Consider the following 20689-nt stretch of genomic DNA (forward strand, 5'->3'; position numbering starts at 1 on the left):
GGGGAAGGGTAAGCTGTGACAAAGCGAGAGAGTGGCATAGACATATATACACTACCAAATGTAAAATAGATAGCTAGTGGGAAGCAGCCGAATAGCACAGGGAGATCAGCTCCGTGCTTTGTGACCGCCTGGAGGGGTGGGATAGGGAGGGTGGGAGGGAGGGAGACGCAAGAGGGAAGGGATATGGGAACATATGTATATGTATAACTGATTCACTTTGTTATAAAGCAGAAACTAATACACCATTGTGAAGCAATTATACTCCAATGAAGTTGTAAAAAAAAAAAAAAAAGATCCTTTCAATTGCCAAATAGCAGTGATTTGCCACAAGAGTAATGTACATTATTTTTCACTCTTTTTTTTTTTCTTTTTAAAAACCATCCAAAGGATGGCCTTCAAAGGAAGGGAAATCTTTGTGGACCTTAAGTGGAGTACAAATGCATTACCTTGCTGTATGGTCAGGCCAATAAAGATGGCTGTTCTCTCGCTCTCTGTACATCCCCTGCTTGATCAGTACCTGCTTCACCTATACCCTACTCACAGGAGTGACCTTCTTAAGTACTTGCCCCAGACCCCAGCTAGTGGTGGTTCTTATCAAGGGACAATAAGGGGGTGCCCCTCTGCTGGTTTCCCTGGTAACTGATGAGGCAGCCTGATGTAATCCCCCTATAACTGGTAACCTCCCCTCTCGCTGGGCGTGAAGCCTGCCTTCAGGTTCTGCCTGCCTTTGGCCACACAAGTTAGGGTGTCCTTCCAAGACCTTGCTTCAGACGTGTAAGCTCCCCCATCCATGAAACCACTGATGTCTCTGTTGGTGACTCAGGGCTCTTTCTTCGGTCTTAAGGTCTTAAAGCTGGGCAAGTGCAGGCCTTGAAGGCCTGCGGGATGCAGCCCAACGATTGCCTTTTTTTTTTTTTTATAGCCCACAAGATAATATGAACCTTTTCTTTGGCATTTGAAAAGGGCAGAATTGGGAAAGTACAAAATTACATTGGAACTGAACAGAAAATTCTTTTAAAAATTATAGTCGAAAGTGTCCTCTTTAAGAGGGCTTGTGTCTCTTTATGTCTAATTTCTACCAATTACTTTGACTCTTGGGAGAATTATGGGGCTTCTAGAAAGAGGTTTCATAATTAAATGAAATACACAGGGGCTGGGGGTGCCTTCTGGGATGTGCCCTAGAAAACGCTCACGCGCGAGGCTGGGCTTCAGCCTGGGGCACCTGATTGTTGGAATCACACGTGAGGAGGAAAAGTAATGCTGGGCCTAGCGGTGATTGACACGTGTTCCTGTGGTGCAAAAACCACAGCAGCTGGTTTATTCCCAGAGGGCAGAAACTGAGGAAGGGGGACTCAAAGTTCTTTTCTTAAATCAGGCGGGGAATAAAGGTGTTTGTTTAGCGTGGAGGTTGTTGTTTGGGGTTCGGATTTGGGAAGGGCCCCGCTCTTTGCCCACGGTTGCCCCTAGCTGCTGGCGTGGGAGCATCCTTCATCAGCTTTCTCAAGCTTCCCGAGGTGTCGGGAGAACTTGATTAGCTCTCCAGGGCTGCCGCCCGCCCCCTGCGGAGCTGTCCAGCCTCACTGAAGATTACCTTAATGTATCCCTCCTATTTTCCCGTCTCACTCCTGAGTGACACTCTTTTCTGGCGTGTTGAAGTTTCAGGATTCACTGTTAATTATTGTGTTTGCACTTTCCAATCTAATATGCCGGTGTAAAGCCACATTCTCTTGGGGAGAGAGAGTTTTTTCCCATCCACACCCCTAAATGGCTTGCCTACCTATTCTTCTGTCTCTCCAAGTGTCGGTCTTTATCCCAGTGGAGAGAACAGGAAAGCCATGCGTGGTTCGTGTGAGACCTCATTTCCCTCCCCTGTTTGATCGCTGTCCTCGATTGCCTGTGTCTCTCCCCACATTTTATACCTTATTTATTTTTTTGCCTCCTCTGAGAGAGAGAATTAACATGCTAGTGATTTCCAGTCTTTCTCAAAAGTCGTTTGGAATGGCAGAGAACAGCGAGCAGATATCCAAAATGCAGCAGCACAAACACTACATTTCTTTGAAGTTTCCTGTTGATCTTAAAACCTGCGCGAATACTACGGTACCATGACATGTCTGTATTTGTTTTAAAATAAGGTACAAGCCCTTTCCTCCCACACTGTACACACAATCTTTAAATTAAAATGGACTCTAGGAAGGTTTATTATGTGACATTGCAGGTGGGTTATAGGGACACTTACTGTTATGAGGGCCATGTGCACACAATATAGGTCATTTGGTTGCACACAATTTTATTTGTGTTAGATTTTTGTACTTGCACGCCTATTCCATATTAGATTTAGGAACTCACATTGTCTTCCTGGCAAAGTCATTTTTGTCTTTACTCTTCTTTGTCAATCAGAGGTAACTTAGATTGTGTCTGTTTCTCAAGCTAAGAAAGATGCAGTGGGCATTACCAGTGCTGGGGCCTGGAAAAGGCTAGTACTTATTCAATTTTACGTTTTCAGCTATAAATGCAGCGGCAGGTGAGAAATAACTTCCAGATCCATATAAGTACATTGCTAGTGATTGCAGCATTCTTGAGATCTTGATGTAATGATTATCTCTATGATCTATCTAGCTGTTTTCTATAATTTTTTAAATGGTTGAAAGATGGAACCATTTTACAAAGAGGTAAATGCTGTAATGTGATTTAGTGGAGTACATCATTTCATTTGCTTCCTATTCGGCGACCACGGGATGGAACTTAAAATGGCTACAAAGACTTTAAAAACCAAATTAGTAACTCCTATTCATACAACACCTGTTTCTGAGGGCCTGAGAGCACTTTTGCTTCATTCCTGTGTGTGTTAAGTGTTATAATTTTGTCTCACTATGTCCTCATGATGGTTGTTTTTTGCCGTTAATATTTGTTGAAACCATTATTATGCATTCAGCCGAGGTTTTAGACTTCCTCTATTTTATAGCTAAAAGGTACTATTATCTTCTGTTATTCCTTGCTTCCATTTTATTTCCTAAAAAATTAGACTGAAGAAGTTGCTAATGACTTCTCAGTACTGAAGTGTGGGGCAGGTGAGTGGGAGGGTGTAGTGGGGATGGGACTTATGTTCCATCTTGAGGCTCATGGCTCAGAAATACACCATCTTTCAGCTCAGGGGCCCGGAGCTTATGGAAGGGTCCTCAGAGAATTCCCAGAATCCTATGGGCTTCGCAGTATCAAGGGTTCCCATAGCAAGGCTATGGGACCACAGGCCTGGTTACCCCCAAGCTGGTTTCAGGACATAGGGCTGCCACTGCAAACCAGCTGGAGCCCCCCAAATGGCTCCATTCAGCAGGCTAGCTGGGCCTTGTCAGTTTCTGCACTGAACAGTTGTATGCAAATGATGGTTCTAAGGCCATTAATGTACTATTTCCCTCTGTTCCCTAAAAGCAAGAGCAAAATGTCCTAGGTGTCTCTGTCTTCTAAGGTAGTGACCCTTGTAAGAGAATGAGGTGAGCACAATCTATGCTCTGGGGGGATTTATAACAACTTGAAATTTTCATCCTCGACTTCTATAGTTTAAGTCCCCAAAATTGCTCTGTCAGGCAACCTGGATCTTAACAAAAAGGGAACAAAAAGCCCATTTTTCTTGTGAAGAACATTTATATGTTTGCAGGCACTTCTTCTTTAAAAAAAATTATTTTATTGAAGTATAGTTGATTTATAACATTTTATTAATTTCTGCTGTACAGCAAAGTGATTCAGTTATATACATAGATATACATTCTGTTTTTCATATTCTTTTCCATTATGGTTTATCCCAGGATATTGAATATATTTCCTTGTGCTATACAGTAGGACCTTGTTGTTTATCATTCTGTATTTAATAGTTTGCATCTGCTAACCCCAAACTCCCACTCCATCCCTCCCCCACCCACCTCCCCCTTGCAACCACAAGTCTGTTCTCTATGTCTGTGAGTCTGCTCTGTTTTGTAGATAAGTTCATTAGTGTCATATTGACATTTTAGACTCACAGGCACTTCTTAATATGATTTACCATTTATGTTATTGGCCATAATAGCTACCATTTATTTATTGCTGTGGCCAGAGTCCCTGCTCTTTGCTTCATGGTGTGCCTCGTCTTTCCTCTTGAAAGCCAAGATGAAGAAAACGGTACTTTCTTCTGAGTCACCCTTCTGATGGTATGGAGGAGCCAGGTTTCTCATCAGGATCTTTCTACTTCTAACACTGTTCCTCTTTAACTTTGTAATCATTAGGGTTAGGGTTTGGGTAGGATTTCTCAGCCTATGTAGTTTCTCAACTGTTGACATTTTGGGCCAGGGACCATCCCGTGAGTTGTAGGATATTTGGCAACATTCCTGACCTCTGCCCACTTGATGCCAATAGCAAACACCGCCCCCCCTTCCCGCCCTTGCAGTTATGGCAATCAGAAATGTTTCCAGATGTTATGAAATGCCCCTGAACAGGCAAAACTGCTGCCCCTAGTTGAGAACCACTAGATTAGCGTTAGGGTGTGAGGTAAGGGGTCTAACTGTATTTTCTTCTCCCTTTGTCAACAGCATTTATTGTATTAACCTAACTTGGTGAATGAAATGCCACCTTTATCATAGGTTGGATTTCTGCATACATCCTAATTTATTCCCGATTCTTTATTGTTCCTTTGATCTATTGATTGATTTTTTGTGCTAATCCCATGCTATTTTGATTACAATAAATTACAGTAAATTTGTAGTGTATATTAATATCTAGCCAAGCACTATTTTTTTCAGGATCTTGGCAACTTTGGCATATTGATTTTTCCATATATTGTCTATGGCCTAAAGTTATTTTCTTCAGTTCCCAGTAAACCCTGTTGAAATTGTAATTTCATTTACATACTAATCTGAGAAGAATTTCTACCAGGTGTTTTTAAGACCATAGAGTTCAATATTATTGTTGGAAGTACATTTTTTATTCTAGAGCTTTGTGATTATTCTGAAAACTCTATGCACCGTCTAGACCAGTGGTTACCAAAGGTGGTAGACATACCTATGTTGAAAGAGAATTGAAGCTTCTGTGTATGTTTATTTATACTGAAAAATTAGGAGAGAAATTATGCATTACCAATATTTAGCTTTCAGGTTGAAGGTGGTGCCCTGGCTGGGTGTAGATGTCAGAGGGCCCCTGTCTGTGTGAAGCGGGGTATGATGGGGGGGGATCCTGGAGGAGACTGAGGTCAGAGGAACATTTGCAGCTGAGAACCCAGGGAAGTGGATTTGTGGATTATTTTTTGTAGTTTTAACTAAGTTAGCCCTCATGAAATATACACATGGCTTAAAAAATTCCTGTAAATTCATTGCAGATTGCAGAGAACATAGAATACCAGTAATGTAAATATGAAATTCTCCTCCCTCGCCCCTCCCTTATCTTGTTCTTTGTCCTTGGAGCACCACGCCTCTCTCCCTCTCTATCTCTCTCTCTCTCTGTCTCTGTCACACACACACACACACAGACACAACTGGCCATATCGATCCTTCTCTCACTGTGTGTAAGAGCTTTCTTGGTGACATAAAAAAATCGATGCCTACCTATTCCAGTCTGACAAAAGATGGCCAAAGAATTTTAGACTCATCAAGAAGACATTTTGCAATGTGGATTTACTTCCATGATTGTTAACAGTGAATCTCATTTCAAGTGTATATTGTGCCTTGGAATATTAATTACTAATAATAGGGACCTATTGCGACTACACTTTTTAAATATTGCTTATTTCATCTGTTTCTAATCTTCTAAATGTTTTGTTTTGTGTCCATTGTTTTCTAACATAGGTAAGATGTTGGCACAGTAGTACTCAGGAGACTTTTACTTGAGGGTTTTATGATCTAAAGCTTTGGAGACCACCCACTCACGAGGCTTCCAGGTCACACTGGTGGTTCCCGAAGCAGTTCCAGTCTTTACCTTGGTCTGTGCACCCTCACCATCACCTGGCAGCCTCTTAGAAATGCAGATCCCAGGCCCCACCCACATCTGCTGACTCCGAATTTGCATTTTAACAGGATCCCAGGGGATCTATGTGCACATCAAAATTGGCCATCATCAAAAAATCTAGAAACAATAAATGTTGGAGAGGGTGTGGAGAAAAGGGAACACTCTTGCACTGCTGGTGGGAATGTAAATTGGTACAGCCACTATGGAGAACAGTATGGAGGTTCCTTAAAAAACTACAAATAGAACTACCATATGACCCAGCAATCCCACTACTGGGCATATACCCTGAGAAAACCATAATTCAAAAAGAGTCATGTACCAAAATGTTCATTGCAGCCCTATTTACAATAGCCCAGAGATGGAAACAACCTAAGTGTCCATCATCGGATGAATGGATAAAGAAGATGTGGCACATATATACAATGGAATATTACCCAGCCATAAAAAGAAACGAAATTGAGCTATTTGTACTGAAGTGGATGGACCTAGAGTCTGTCATACAGAGTGAAGTAAGTCAGAAAGAGAAAGACAAATACCGTATGGTAACACATATATATGGAATTTAAGAAAAAAACATGTCATGAAGAACCTAAGGGTAAGACAGGAATAAAGACACAGCCTACTTGAGAATGGACTTGAGGATATGGGGAGGGGGAAGGGTAAGCTGGGACAAATCGAGAGAGAGGCATGGACATATATACACTACCAAACGTAAAATAGATAGCTAGTGGGAAGCAGCCGCATAGCACAGGGAGATCAGCTCGGTGGTTTGTGACCACCTAGAGGGATGGGATAGGGAGGGTGGTAGGGAGGGAGACACAAGAGGGAAGAGATATGGGAACATATGTATATGTATAACTGATTCACTTTGTTATAAAGCAGAAACTAACACACCATTGTAAAGTAATTTTACTCCAATAAAGATGTAAAAAAAAAAAAATTTCAGAACAGAGCTAAGCTGTGCTTTTCTATTAGTGAGCCACTAGACACATATTATCAATGAAAATTAAATAAAATTAAGCATTCATTCCCTCAGTGGCACTCGCCACATTTTAGGTGCTCAGTAGCAACATGTGGGTAGTGGCTACTGTATTGGGCAGTGCAGAGATGCAACACGTCCATCGTCTAACTCAGCAGGTTAGAGGGTGCGGGTAGGAAGACCCAGAAAAGAAGGAAACGATGAGCAAACTTGAATTGGGATGTGTGCGTTAACCGTAAATAAAGAAGACTTCCTGTCTCTCAGCTGGACATGGCTGGTGAGCGTCTTAGGAAGGGCATTCACGTGTGTGGCTACTGCTGTTATTTTTGTTTGCAGATCATGTGACTTTTCTGAACCAGTAAGTGCCAGGCAGACCTGCCTTTATTCAGTGTTATCTTTGTGAAAAAATAACATTTATGCATCAGTACTACTAGTCGTCATTTCCACATGTTTCAGAGTCAGCCAGAGCCTTGCAGTGTTCATGAGAAAGCAGGACCCTGCCCCAAGTCTGATTTCATGTGGCGGTGGTCCTCTTTGCTGTAGTCTGGTGTGGTGGGGATTGAATTTCTCTCACAGCTACATTATACAGGGACCACTGGGGGTAAAACTTGTTTTTCTTGCCTTTTAAGGTTAAAGGTGAACTCCTTGTGTTGTGCAAGTCACTGATGGCTTATCTACCAGAGAGCCGGCTCGAGCAGTAAAGAGTGAGGCAGGATGTGGCAAGATTTCTCTAGCATAAATAGCAGCCGTGGCTCGTTAGGGACCCATGATGCCTTGCACCCGCTTGGCAGTGCACAGCTCCCTGGGGGAGTGTGTGGTTAGAGTATCATGTGCACATCTCCCCCCATCATCTCTGGAATGTTCCAGGGGATACCAAACCCTTATCCACAGATGGGGTGCATGTCTGTTGGTGAAAAAAGAAGGGAGAAGAAAGACCAGTGACCCATCTAAGAGTTGTTTCCTTCTCTCTGCTTCCTACTTCAGCACTCCCCTGATAAACTCTGTAATTAGGTGCTTTATTGAAAGATTCACTAGGATTTGTTTATTTGGCTTTTTCTCCTTCCAGCATTTCTCAAGCTTCACTATTAGGGGAAACTTTTGACTCCAGCAGCCTCCTTTTGGTTTTGTAGATTTGGTTCACTTTGCAAAGAGGAGGTCACAGAGATTATTGGAACCTTTTCCCCATTGATCTGAGAGCAGCTTTGGGGAGCAGCAGTTTATTCCCCTCCCCCCAACCCAACCAGCAGCACCTGCAGGAACAAGACACACCTCAACTCTCTCTCCCATCCATCCACTTCCTCTGTAGAAATTTTAGGTCTCATTTCTGCTCTCCTAAAATGTTCTTCCAACTCTTCCTCCATCATACGGAGTGCTGCTTGCTTAATCTTCCTAAAATCTGTACTCCGTATCTTCTTTCATCTAAGACCATCCATGACCCCCCTTTACCTCAGAATGAAGGCCAGTCCCATCCTGTAGCGACACACCCCTGTCCTTTCTTTCCAACCCCGTTTCTCACTTTCTGCTCCAGCCAGCACTGCAGGGCCCCCATCACAGATCTATTCCAACAGCAAATTCACCCATACATTCGCCAGGCTCGTGTTTACTGATCCAGCCGAATTAGCATAAACAAACCTTGCCTTCACATATCTTTTACCAAACTGACCTATTTATTATTTCCACCATGTAACTCATGCTTTTTTTCCAACTAGATCCTTCCTAATTTCTGTTCTCAGTGCCTGGAATGTAATTTTATCCATTGTCCCATGACTAATTTTCACACAGCTTCAAAGACTCTGCTTACGTGCTCTTTGCTTTTTAAAACTCCCTGATCCCTGACTGTGGAAGCAACTGAACTTTCATAGCTCTTCTCTATGGTTAGAATAAATAGCAGTGTTGGGTAGTTAGATGCCCATAGACTCTAAGTTTCTTTTTTTTTTTATTATTGAAGTGTAGTTGATTTACAAAATTATATGTTTCAGGTGTACAGCATATTGATTCACAATTTTTAATTAAAGGTTATGCTCCATTTATAGTTATTATAAAATATTGGCTATATTCCCTGTATTGTACCATATCTCCTTGTAGCTTATTTTATACCCAATAGTTTGTACCTCTGAAGCCCCTCTGCCTATGTTGCCCTTCCCCCTTTCCCTCTCCCTACTGGTAACCACTAGTTTGTTCTCCGTATCTGGGAGTCTGTTTCTTTTTTTGTTATATTCACCGATTTGTTTTATTTTTTAGAGTCCACGTTTAAGCGATAACATGCAGTATTTTTCTTTGACATTTCACTAAGCAATATATGAGACTGTAAGTTTCTTGAGAGGATGTAACTCCAGCCCTTCCTGTGGTCAGTGGTCAAGCAAGTGATAAGCTCATGAAACTAGAAAAAGCCTTCTTTTCCTTTCGCGGATAGATCTTTCTCAGATGTGTAGTTCATTTTCCTCCCTACTGCTCCTTTAAAACAACAACAACAACACACCATTCTGATCACTCTACTTGAACCTGGCGTTGCCTTGAGGGAAAAATCTGAAAATTCCGTCCTGTTTCCCAGAGATAGAGAATTTGCTTCTGTCAACTGACATTTAATGATTTTTTTTTTTCTCTCGTTGGAGAAGTGCCTAGTAATCTAAGTTTGTGTTTGTCACCATTTCTTTCTGATTGTTCCTCAATGAAGCAAAAATAGCCCTACTGATGAACTGCACATTCTCTCTCATTTCTTTTCATAACTCAAGTTCAAACTGTGCTTTGTGTCCTGGGAAAAAGAAGATGTTGCTTCAGCTCATGATCTTTGAAGCTATCTAAGGGATTAATGAGTTGAAGTGAGATCTGTTACATGTTTATTATTTAAAAGAAGTGTGTATGATAGTTTTTATTAACATGTTTATTGTTTAAAAAGATAGTTTATAGTAGACTATAAACAGGCGTCTGCTTTTTAGTGGCCTGATTTCAGCTCTGTCCATGAGACCAAAATAGGTATTCAGCTTACTGCTTGACATTTCATCCGAATAATTTGAGGATTAACCCTTTATGACTGTAACTCATAAAGTGTTACAGTGTTTGCTTGCAAACATGTTTTTTTAATGGCTTAGAAAAGGGTTCTGTCCCAGCCACTGTGAGATCAGGCAGGGTCAGTGTCGATGTCCTGACCACGGTCATGGGGAGTGGGGAGGGGAAGAATCTGCCAGCTCATTACAATGGGTGAAATATCGGACTTGGGTTTACGGTTAGTTATTCTGACAATGATATAGTTGGATAATCTGTTCGCTCTTATCTCTTGCCTGGCATCCAGCCTCTGTGACTCACATTGGAGCATTGTGTATGGAACCCAGAGGCCAGGGACTGATGGCCCAGAGGTCAGATTCAGTCCCAAAGATGTTGGATTACATAATAGTAATAAACATCGTTTGGAGCCAAAATTTGACATTTGTGGCCACCAAAAAACATGAGGTAATGACTCCTTTAAAAAAGTTCGAAGATTTGGCAACCCTGGCCTGGAGTACCTAGCAATGGTTGGGATAGAAACTGCCCAGCTCACCATGGTTTCCACTGCTCCCGTCGGCTCCCCAGTACGGGGGTGACTTGGCCATGCCACTTGACATCACCCGTGCACTGGGACTTTTCCCCTGGTGGGTCAAGTTTCTCTGTAGCCACGTCGCTCTCAGAAATTGGAATGTGAAAGGGCATCAGACAGGACTCTGTGTTTGGAGAAAAATAGGAGAGCGCATATTTCTTGGTGGACATGAAGACCATTTCTCTTTCTTTTATATGAGAACAAAGTGATCGGGTTATATCTTTTGGTCAAAAAAATATCCTCTTTCACTCAGTGTTTGTGGACCTTTGAGTTTGCTTCCCTTGGTTTGACCTTCTGACTCTCCAGCTGCCTGGGGAATGACCACACAACCCTTGGCAGATGTGGCAGTGGTGACATGAGGAGTTTGTGCACAGTTTTTATGACAGCTGATGTTTGTGTCTGAGTAATGAGGGCGACATGACACGGAATAGGTGGTGTTTTATTATGGTCTTAAACAGCTCTGATGTCTGGGGCCAAGCGTGTTGACCTCTGAGGTACTTTGGCATGTGGGCTCTTTGCTGCCCTGCCCTACGGTTAGGAAAGGTTTGTGCACAAATGCGCAGCGCCTGAATCTACTCTCGTGTGTTTGTTTGAGAAGCCTTTATCTAAATTTTCCTACATGTTCATGCTCAGTTTTGGCCCAAGTCCCATTTATATGGTGTCAAAGGAGCAAGGACTGTTTGGGATGATGAAGAAGTTCCAGAAATGGTTGGTGGTGATGCTTGCCCAACATTGTGAATGTACTTAATGACACTGAATGTATGCTTAGAAATGGCTAAAATGGTCAATGGTATGTTATGTATATTTTAGCACAATAACACATAAGAAGAGTGAGGAAACCAAGAAGTGGGAAGTATTTTTGAGTTTTTCTAACTGAAAGAGTCACAGATAGAGCTGTCCATTCTTATATTTCCTTAAGGTCTGGTCCCTTTTCTGGGAGGTTTGTCTTCTTCTGAGGGGCTAGGAGTCTACATTGTTGGTCTCTACAAGTCCTTCTTTCTGTGTTTCCTCTTTTCCGTGGACTTGCTCAGTTACGGCCAAGGAACATCTCCAGGAGAGCAGCCGCTGCAACACAGCCCACCTAGACCGTCGTTCTCCACTCTGGTTGCCCATTAGAATCACTGGGGAGTTTCTAGAGCCCCTTGGCCCAGGCCATACCACAGACCAATTAAATCAAAATTTGTGGGAGCTCACCGAGTGATTCCAAGGTTGAATGCAGCCAGGGTGGAGAATGCCTGCCCTACGGGACACCCGGTCTGATGCACAGAGCCCAGGGTTTGCATGTTGGCTAGGTCCAGTGCCTAAAGTTAGGGCACATCAACGGAGATTATTCTTTTGTCCCCCAAACCCAATTATTTCAGTCATTGCCTTCATGTGATTTGAGGGGTCTCTTACATAAACAGTATAGTCAGGCAGGGGTGTTGGTGTAGTTTAGGACTAGAAACACTTACTCTGAGAATAAATATTACAGAATCAAAACAAATAAACATACACATCCCCCAGAGTGTCTGATGGCTTTCTTTCTTTTTTTTTTTTTCAGTAACTTTTATTTGGGGATATTTTAGATTTAACAGAAAAGTCACAACCCTTAGGCCCTTCACCGAGTTTCCTCCATCATTAATATCTTACATTACTGCAGTACATTTGTCAAAACTAAGAAATTGACTTTGGTATATTACTAATAACTAAGTTGTGGATTTTATTTGGATTTCATCAATTTTTCTATTAATGTCCTTTTCCAGTTCTGGGACCCAGTCTAGGGTACCACAGCATTTTGTTGCCATGTTATGATGGTTTTTGAAAACTTAGCTGGACTGTGAGGTCTTAGCTGCCTCTCCAGTGTCTTAATTGGTCAGGAGTGCTCTGTTTGTGTGCCTTGTTGACGTTGCTGTGCTCTGAGAATCTGAATTCATTTTGTCTTACTCATTCTTGGCTTTCAGGACCTTGAATATCTGCTCCATGATATACTTTCATTCCCTCTTCATTTGAAAAACTCCCTTTGGAATGGCTGGAAATAAACCCCTCTCAACTCTCCAGTGTGTACAGGTGGGGACCCCAAGATGTGAGATGGGTCAGAGATCTTTTTAGTTAATGCTCCCTCCAGGCCATTTCTGAGAAATGACCCAGCAGCACGGAGATGGTTTCTTTTCAAGGAGCCAAGCTACTTGGAACCCAAATCGGCAGATTGATTTGACAGTCAGCCCATGTAACAGGATAGTCATATATAATATTAAATGTGAACTGATTTCTTCACACCGTTTTCTGTAGGGTGGATTAAATCCAGTTTCTCTCTTGGGATTTCAAGAGGATAAGTAAATTGAAGAGAAGATTGTAAATATGTTAATTGAAGCAATGGACAGGGTGGCTCCTACCCTCCCCTAGAGGTACTTCCTTGATTTGATCCAGGACTGCACGTTCCCTTGGTTTTCTCTCTTCCCCCATGGTTGCTCTTTCTTTGCCTCCTTGGCTGCTTTCTCCTCTTTTCTCCCCACCCTCTTCATGGTGGAGGGTCCCCAAGCTCAGTCCTTGACTCTTCTGTCTATATATTAATTGAGATCTCAGTCAGTCTCATGCTTTGAATACCATGTGGAAGCTGATGACTCCCAGATTCACATCTCCAGCCCTCTCTCCTGAAGTCCAAACTCGAATATGTATTCAGCTCTCTACCAGATATCTCTCCTTGGCCGTCTGCTGGATAATGTCAAATTCAGTACCTAGGAAGCCGAATTACTGATCTTCTCCCCAAGCCTGTGACCATTCCCGCCCCAGCCTTCCCCATCATAGTTGTGGCAGCATCACCTACTCTCTCGGTGGCTGGAGCAATCCTTGGAGCCATCCTCATCTGCTTTCTTCCTTTCACACCTCACAAGCTGTTCTGTTCATAAGGAAGTCTTGAAGGTTCTACCTTGAAAATATATCCAGAATCCACCACTTCCCAGCGCTGCTACACTGCTACCAGCCCCCTTGGGGTCACCATCACCTCCTGCGTGGACCACTGGGTTAGTCTCTTAGCTGCCCCCTACAGCCAGAAGGCTCCTTTTAAAATAAACATGTACCCACTTCTATATATAAAACGGATAACCAACAAGGACCTGCTGTAGAGCACAGGGAACTCTACACAATATTTTGTAGTAACCTATAAGGGAAAAGAATCTGAAAAAGTTATTTTTATATATATATATATATATATATATATATATATATATATATATATATATAAAATATAACTGAATCACTGTGCTATACACCTGAAACTAACACGATATTGTAAATCAACTATACTTCTATAAAAATAAAATAGATCCGATGGTGTCACTTCTGTGTTCAACAAGGGCTTCCCCTATCGTTCTGAGTAAAAGCCACAGTCTTCACCGTGGCCTGTAAGTTCTACACTCTCTGGCTCCCCTTTGGCTCTCCGACCTCATCTCCTGCCCCTGGTTCACTGAGCTCCAGCCACAGGGCTTTTTTGTACCATCTCACCTTAGGACCTTTGCACTGGCTGTTCCTCTGCCTGGAAGCTTCTTTCCTGGCTGTCAGCACGGTCACCTCCCGTAGATCTTTATTACAAGTGTCACCTTCTCAGTGAGGCCGCCCTGACCATCCTCATAAAAACTGCAGCTTCCCACCGCTCATGGTTCTCTACACCTTGCTGTTTCTTTTTTCTTTAACACTTACCACCGTTGAACATACTCTCTGTGCTCGTGAGTATTTCTTGTTTATTGCCTGTCTCCCTCCACCAGGTTGTGAGCTCTGTGAGAGCAGAGATTTCCTCTCTTTTGTCTATTGATGCTAAAGAAGAGTGTCTGGCACAAAGTAGTAGTGTGATCAATATTAATTGAATGAATGAGTAATTAGGAACTGTGAAAAGGGCTAGGAATGCACTTACAGATGATAGAAGTAGATCAGCAGCTGCTAATATTTGTTGAGCCCGGACTTCTTGCCATGACCTATGCTAAGGGCTTTACATGCTTTTGTCTGATTTAATCCTTACAAGGATGCCAAGAGATAGCTACTCATAATATTCCCATTTGACAGTGAAAGAAACTGAGGCATAGAATGTTTAAATAAATTGTCCAAAGGCACACAGCTGGGAAATGATCCACCTCTAGTTAGCTTTAGGACCTGCAACCTCTAACTAATAAATCTAGAGGAAATTATGGAGGGGAGGTATGCAGGGAGACGGGGAAGCATATTTCATTGTTAGCAATGCTCTTCTCAGAGTGTCTGCATTTAATCTTAGTGTATTTACTGTTAATTTTTAGATAAGGGAGCCTTTGTCAGGTAGTTAATCCTACATCTCCAGAAGTGCATTCTGTGTCCCTCTTTTTTTTTTATTGTTTAGACCCAGATCTTTCTATTTCCTTCTGGAAGTGGAAGCCAGTGGGCTTCAGTCCAGGTGGGTGTTTGATAGTTTCCAGTATCCTTTTCCAGGACAACACAAGGACATATCCTTTGGGGAAACGTAAGTGGTGTTTCCCCTCCCCCACAGGAGGGTGCGGATCCCTGCTCAGCCAGTGATGCATCTTAAGGATTCTTAGGAACTTGACTGACTGCAGGACATCTACTCCCCTGTGCTGGGGGCCAGGCCATGGTTCCTGGACTCACTTCTAGGGCATGTCTGCTTCTTGATGCCAGGGTGGTCCTTGCCCTCTGGGACATGAAACACTCATCACCTGTCAGAGGCTCTTCTCAGGTGTCTGGCTGGGTCTTGGGGCCTGAGCCTAGACCCAGCCACCAGCAGGAGGCCTGGTCTGAGCATGAAGCTGCCATGTCTTCCTGCTCGGCAACTGCATGAGTTTTCTATGCTCTGTAATAAATTACCACAAGTTTACTGGTTCCAACAACATACATTTGATCTCAGTTACTGTAGCTTTTCTGGGCACTCTGTTTCAGGTCTCATCAGGCTGCAGTGGAAGTATTGGCTGGGGCTGCAGTCTCATCAGGGGCTTGACTGGGGAAAGGTCTGCTCCCAAGCTCTGTTTGGTGGTTGTCAGAATTCATCTCCTAGGGCTGAGATCTCTGTTTCTTGATGGCTGTCATCCAAGGACTGCCCACACGGTGCCCTGGCAGCCTGGCAGCCAGCAAGGGCAGGGTCTAGCTCTCATCTGCTAAGGTGGAGTCTTATGGTGTCATGTCATCACGAGAGGGATCTCCTGTCCCTTTGCCTGGTTATTTTGATTAGAAGCATGTCACAGGCCCTGCCCCCACTCAGGGGGAGGGACTCTACAAAGGCATGAACACCAGAAAAGGAAGGTCATTGGGGGTCACCTTAGAGCAACCACGGTCACTGCCCTCCCTCCACCCAACCTCCCCCCAGTGCTGAGAAGCCCAGATGCTCCCACTGGCAGGCCTGTAGGCAAGCTTCAAGCTTTTGTGGATTTGATACAGTTTTTCACAGGGCTGCTGGCAGGGTGGGGCTTTCTGTGTGACTGTGCCACCCACCCAGCTCTGGCCTCACCCCTCACAGAGTGCTGACTTGAGGGCTTGGGCATCTGTCCTCGGAGTAGTCAGGGGTCCTTGCCACACCCCTCCCCTGCAGCCGCTCTTCAGTGTTCCAACCCTTTCATTTTAAACTGTGGAGGTAATTCCTGTAAGGCAGGGGAGACCTTTAGTTACTCACCTATTCCTCCAATATGCATGGCTTTGCTTTCAAGTGACCGTAGGCCGAGATGTGAGTTTTCATGTTTCATCTAGAAAATTCGTAATAATGCCTATTTTTTTTCCACCTTTTGTGCTTCTTTCAGTTCAGATGTAACTGAGTTAATTATCTGATGAAATGAACCAGAGCTTGCTTTCCTCCTCAGAGTACTTCTTGTTCTAGAAGCAAAGCTGAGAGTTATTAGATCCTGTACGAACAATTATCCCTTGCGAGTCTAGCGAGTCTGGCCTGTGAGTTGTTTAAAGACAGACCCGTCTTCCCTCCATTCATTTTATGGGTGTTTTACAGAGTGGATACAGTGTTGACTTATTTTATTTTATTGCTTTGGTTTCTTATTGAAGGATTCTTTTTTTTAATTGAAGTACAGTTGATTTATAATGTTGTGCCCTGGAGCAACTAAGCCCATGTGCCACAACTACTGAGCCTGCGCGCTAGAGCCAGCAAGCCACAACTACTGAGCCCGCGAGCCACAACTACTGAAGCCCGCATACCTAGAGCCCGCACACTGCAATGAAGAGTAGCCCCCGCTCACCGCAAATACAGAAAGCCTGTGCGCAGCAATGGAGACCCAACACAGCCAAATATAAATAAATAAAAATAAATACATTTATAAAAAAACAAAAATGTCAGTGGGTATTTATAAATAATCTTGTACAGTCTGGTGTCCCTGTGTGACAGCAGTGGGGATTTCACATCCTATTTTCCTCCTCCTATTCCTGTCTTTGTTGTTTGAGATCCCACACGATGCATATGACAGTATCTTGACTAAGTCTTCTCTTTCAAAAGTCTGGAATCTTGTGCTTTACTTCCTCTTAGCATGTCTTTTGTTTACGGTGGGGAGAGAGTAAGAACATGGGGGAAAAAGGGAGAACACGAGTCTAATCTCTGATGAAGTTTTTAGGCGAGCAGGCTGAGGTTCAGAATTGGTCGATTCTTTTGGAATTAGTTTATTCCAGTTTGGCCAGTTTGGAATCAGTTGATTCTTTTACATTTCAAAAGTATGCACCTTAGTCCCTACCCCTGAAAGGATATGTTAGAGAGAAAAGTAAAATATCACAGTTGCACACCTGGGGAAAACCAAATCCTCTTTAATTTTTCCACTTTTGAATTTCGTGTGAATCATACTCAGATGGTTAATGGCAGCATAAATTGCTTTGAATGATATATAAGACTCCTAGAAATTCATCTTTAAAATATTATAGCAAATAGGCATTCAGAAACTGTTTATTTTGTGGGATATACGTGTCTCAGGAATTCAGTATGAAGGCACCCGTCCTGGCTGCACCTGCTCTCACAGGGGCTGCAGGGGCCCCTCCTCGGTAGGGCCCCTCCTAAGTCAGGTGGGAGGGCCCTGCTTTGCCCTCGGCAGTGGAGAGTTGCTGTACACGTGGTGTGAGCCCTGAAGAGCCCAGCCCTGGTCTCCAAGTCCCCCTTCCCACGAGGAAAGGGCATGGTCTGCCGGCCCTTGACTGATGTTCACTTCCTGTTGTCTGACGTCTGGCTGGGCCAGCCAGTCACCTTCAATTTCTGACAACCACGTGGTTCCCAGGAGTCCATTAGCCCCATAGTGTCACCCAGGGGTCCCTCAAAGGAGTGACACGGAGTGGTGGGATTTCCTTCTGGTGACCACTTGCTGCTGGTTGTCCCAAGTGCACCCAGCATTGGGTCACGTGCACATCTATATGAGGGGGATGGGGAAGCAGCCCCACCACCTGGTGGGGGGGCGGTGATGGGGGGCAGGGCACACTGGACGCCTCCGTCTCGACCGCAGGGTGTTCGGTGTTTGCTTCAGACAACCCTTCACGTCCGCTCTCGTCCCAGGATTTCTACTTCAGTTGCCTTATAGTCTTTTCTTCATGCATCTTTAGTTTTGATAGATTTTGCCGGATTGCCCTCTGTAGGGGTTGAACCCTTTAAAAGTCTTTTAAAAATTAATTTTTAATTTTCTAAATGATACGTGAATATATTCTCTTCCAAAAAAGTGAAAAAATCAGAGATACAGCCAAACTCCCTTTTGATCACCAGCACCATCCCCGCCCGATTCCCACACTGGCCCTCACCATCCCCCAAGAGGTCACTGCTATTATTGGTTTGCCAGTGGGAAATATACATTACTGGACTGTGTATGTGTGTGTGTGTTTGTGTTGTTTAAGGTATAAAGCTTATTGTACTAAACCCATCATTCTATAATGATGTGTTTTCCTTGATGATATGTCTTGGAGGTCTTTCCATGAAGTATTAATAGGTCCTTCTATATTATTTGAGTTGTTAACCATAAATTATTTTTTCAGAACTGCCTTTTTGACAGTTACTTTCAGGAAAGAAATTAGGATTTCATTCAACACCCAGTGATTCTTTTTTTTTAATATGTATATTATGCAAAATCTTAACTTGCGCGTGTGTGTGTGTGTTTCTCTTTTCAGATCTCAGAACACTGATCTTCACAATGAAGGCTACATCTTGGAATTAGATTGCTATTCTTCCCTAGACCACCTGACAGACCAAAAAATCATCCCAGAGTTCATTAAGAAGGTGAGTGCTGCAGTCAGGATGCAATTGAACGGGCTCGCCGAGCGCGTGCCTGAGTGAATGGCTGGGGGCTGGCTGAGGGCAGGTGGGCTGCACTCCCCAGGCCTGTTCTGACCTGGGACTTTGGGTGGCCTCATGGGGGGCAGTCCACTCCCACTCAGGCTGGCCTTGGCTCTGGAACAAGGTGGCTTCCCCTCCTCCAAGGATGGCAGACCCTGTGTTTTTAGGGCTGGAGTGGCGTTAACAGCTGACAGGCCTGCCGGCCCACTGCCAGCAGCCCCTTCAAATCCTCAGGGTGGTGTGAGCCCCCCACATCCCACCTTCCACTCCCCCGTGGGTCTTCATTGTCACGAGCCCCCTTTCTTTCCTAGAGCGGGAGCGTGCCACAGTCTGGTGACCACTGGCATGCGATCATAGCAGGGAAAATTGCCTCGTTGCAGGGGGTTCATTTTCTGCCCTGAAATATGTCTGGTTTTGAACTTCTCTTTGAGCCACATGAGGTTTCCTGCCTAATTGCAGGGTGCGCTGAGTTTCAATACTCTGACGTTTACTGCAGGAGGAATGTCCTTGCCCAAACTGGGGCTAAGTTCATCGCTTAATGCTTGCCTTGTCCTCCCCTTCCCAGTCTCCCAAAATAATTGGCAGTCCCCCATGATGTAGAGGAGATTGTGGTTTGTCTGAGATCCAGTCAATCAGTGAATTCTTTAATAAATATTGTTGGCTGTTGTCAGGCCAGAAATAGTACTAGGTGCTGGCACGCAGAGAACAAAATAGCCGTGGTCCTGCCCTCGTGTCCTCACAGTGAAGGCTTTTCTGAACCCGAGTGATGAGCATGACCACGAGGGAAGCAGCGGACAGACAGGGTGTGGTGTGGGAGTCGGGGAGGCGCCTCGGGCTGAGACAGTAGGATTAGGCCTGATGGGGCTGCAGTGGGCGGGTTGGGGTCCCTCGGAACAGAGGGAGCAGCATGCGCGAGGGCCTGAGGGGAATGAAAAGAAGATCAGAGGACCTTTGGCAAGAAAGGGGCCATGAGGGGTGGAAGGAAGGGGCCGGACTCGGCTGTGAAAGCAACAGGAGGCCGTGGAGAGAAGTTCTGCAGAAAAGTGGAATAATTGGATGGTCCCTTTAAACAACCAGTGATTCTATTTTTTATTTTTTATTTTTTTGGTTCACTCTCTGCCTCCCTCTCTTCAACATTTGTGGAGTGTTCAGGCGCTACAAGGCCCTGGGAATAACCACTCTGGTATGATGGGAGCCGAGACCCGTAGCCCAGGAATCGGATGACCTCTTAGGTCAGACATTTGGGTAATTTTACTAGGACGATGGAGACTCTTTCTGCTATGGTAGAATTCAGATCATTTTTAAGAAGTGGGAGGAAAAGCAGTTTTAGTTCACACATGCCTAAGCCTGAGAACATGGGTGCTTTCATAACTCAGAGAGATGTCTGTATAAATAGGGCCATCTTCTTTGGATTGCTGCAAATAAAATGTTCTCATAAACTTGGTAGGGGCATTCTAGAGGTGGGATTTACCCCGTGATCTGAGCACTGGGGAAAAATAGTTGTAGAAATGGTTTTGTAATTAGACTCAGATGCTTGGAATATTTGAGGGGCGGGTTGGTAAGATGAGGGCATCGGCTCTGGCCATACTATCAAACAGGCTCTTTTAAAAACATGTGATTTGGCACTTTTGTCTTAACCAAACCAGATCACTGCAGGACTGACCCGTTGCCTTGTGGCCATATCAGGTTGTAAACAGCCTGCTGAGTGGACACTCAGATGCCGTGTGTCTGCAGTGCCTGCAGTGCAGGTGGGCGTCTGTCCCACAGAGGACAGAACCCCAGAGTTATAGTTTATATGCCCTGAAGGACATCAGCCACTTTTGTGTTAACTTTTACTTTCATCCCAACATTCTTTCCCCCCCCACTGATTGTGTGTGTGTGTGTGTGTGTACACATGGCAGTATCTCATGATTTATTCAATAATTGG

General features: G+C 44.0%; 1 protein-coding gene across 1 annotated transcript in view; it reads left to right on the top strand.

Annotated features, from left to right (window-relative positions):
- The window catches only part of RFTN1 (raftlin, lipid raft linker 1), a gene marked incomplete at both ends in the record, with an annotated part of 182526 nt that overhangs the window by 72468 nt on the left and 89369 nt on the right, over positions 1 to 20689 (top strand). Inside the window, one exon of the mRNA XM_079705075.1 lies at positions 18597 to 18705. Coding sequence (XP_079561201.1) covers positions 18597 to 18705 — 109 coding nt within the window. The remainder of the gene's footprint in view (positions 1 to 18596; positions 18706 to 20689) is intronic.

The sequence above is a fragment of the Hyperoodon ampullatus genome (genome assembly GCF_949752795.1).
Source record: "Hyperoodon ampullatus genome assembly, chromosome: 5".
NCBI classification, from domain to species: domain Eukaryota; kingdom Metazoa; phylum Chordata; class Mammalia; order Artiodactyla; family Ziphiidae; genus Hyperoodon; species Hyperoodon ampullatus.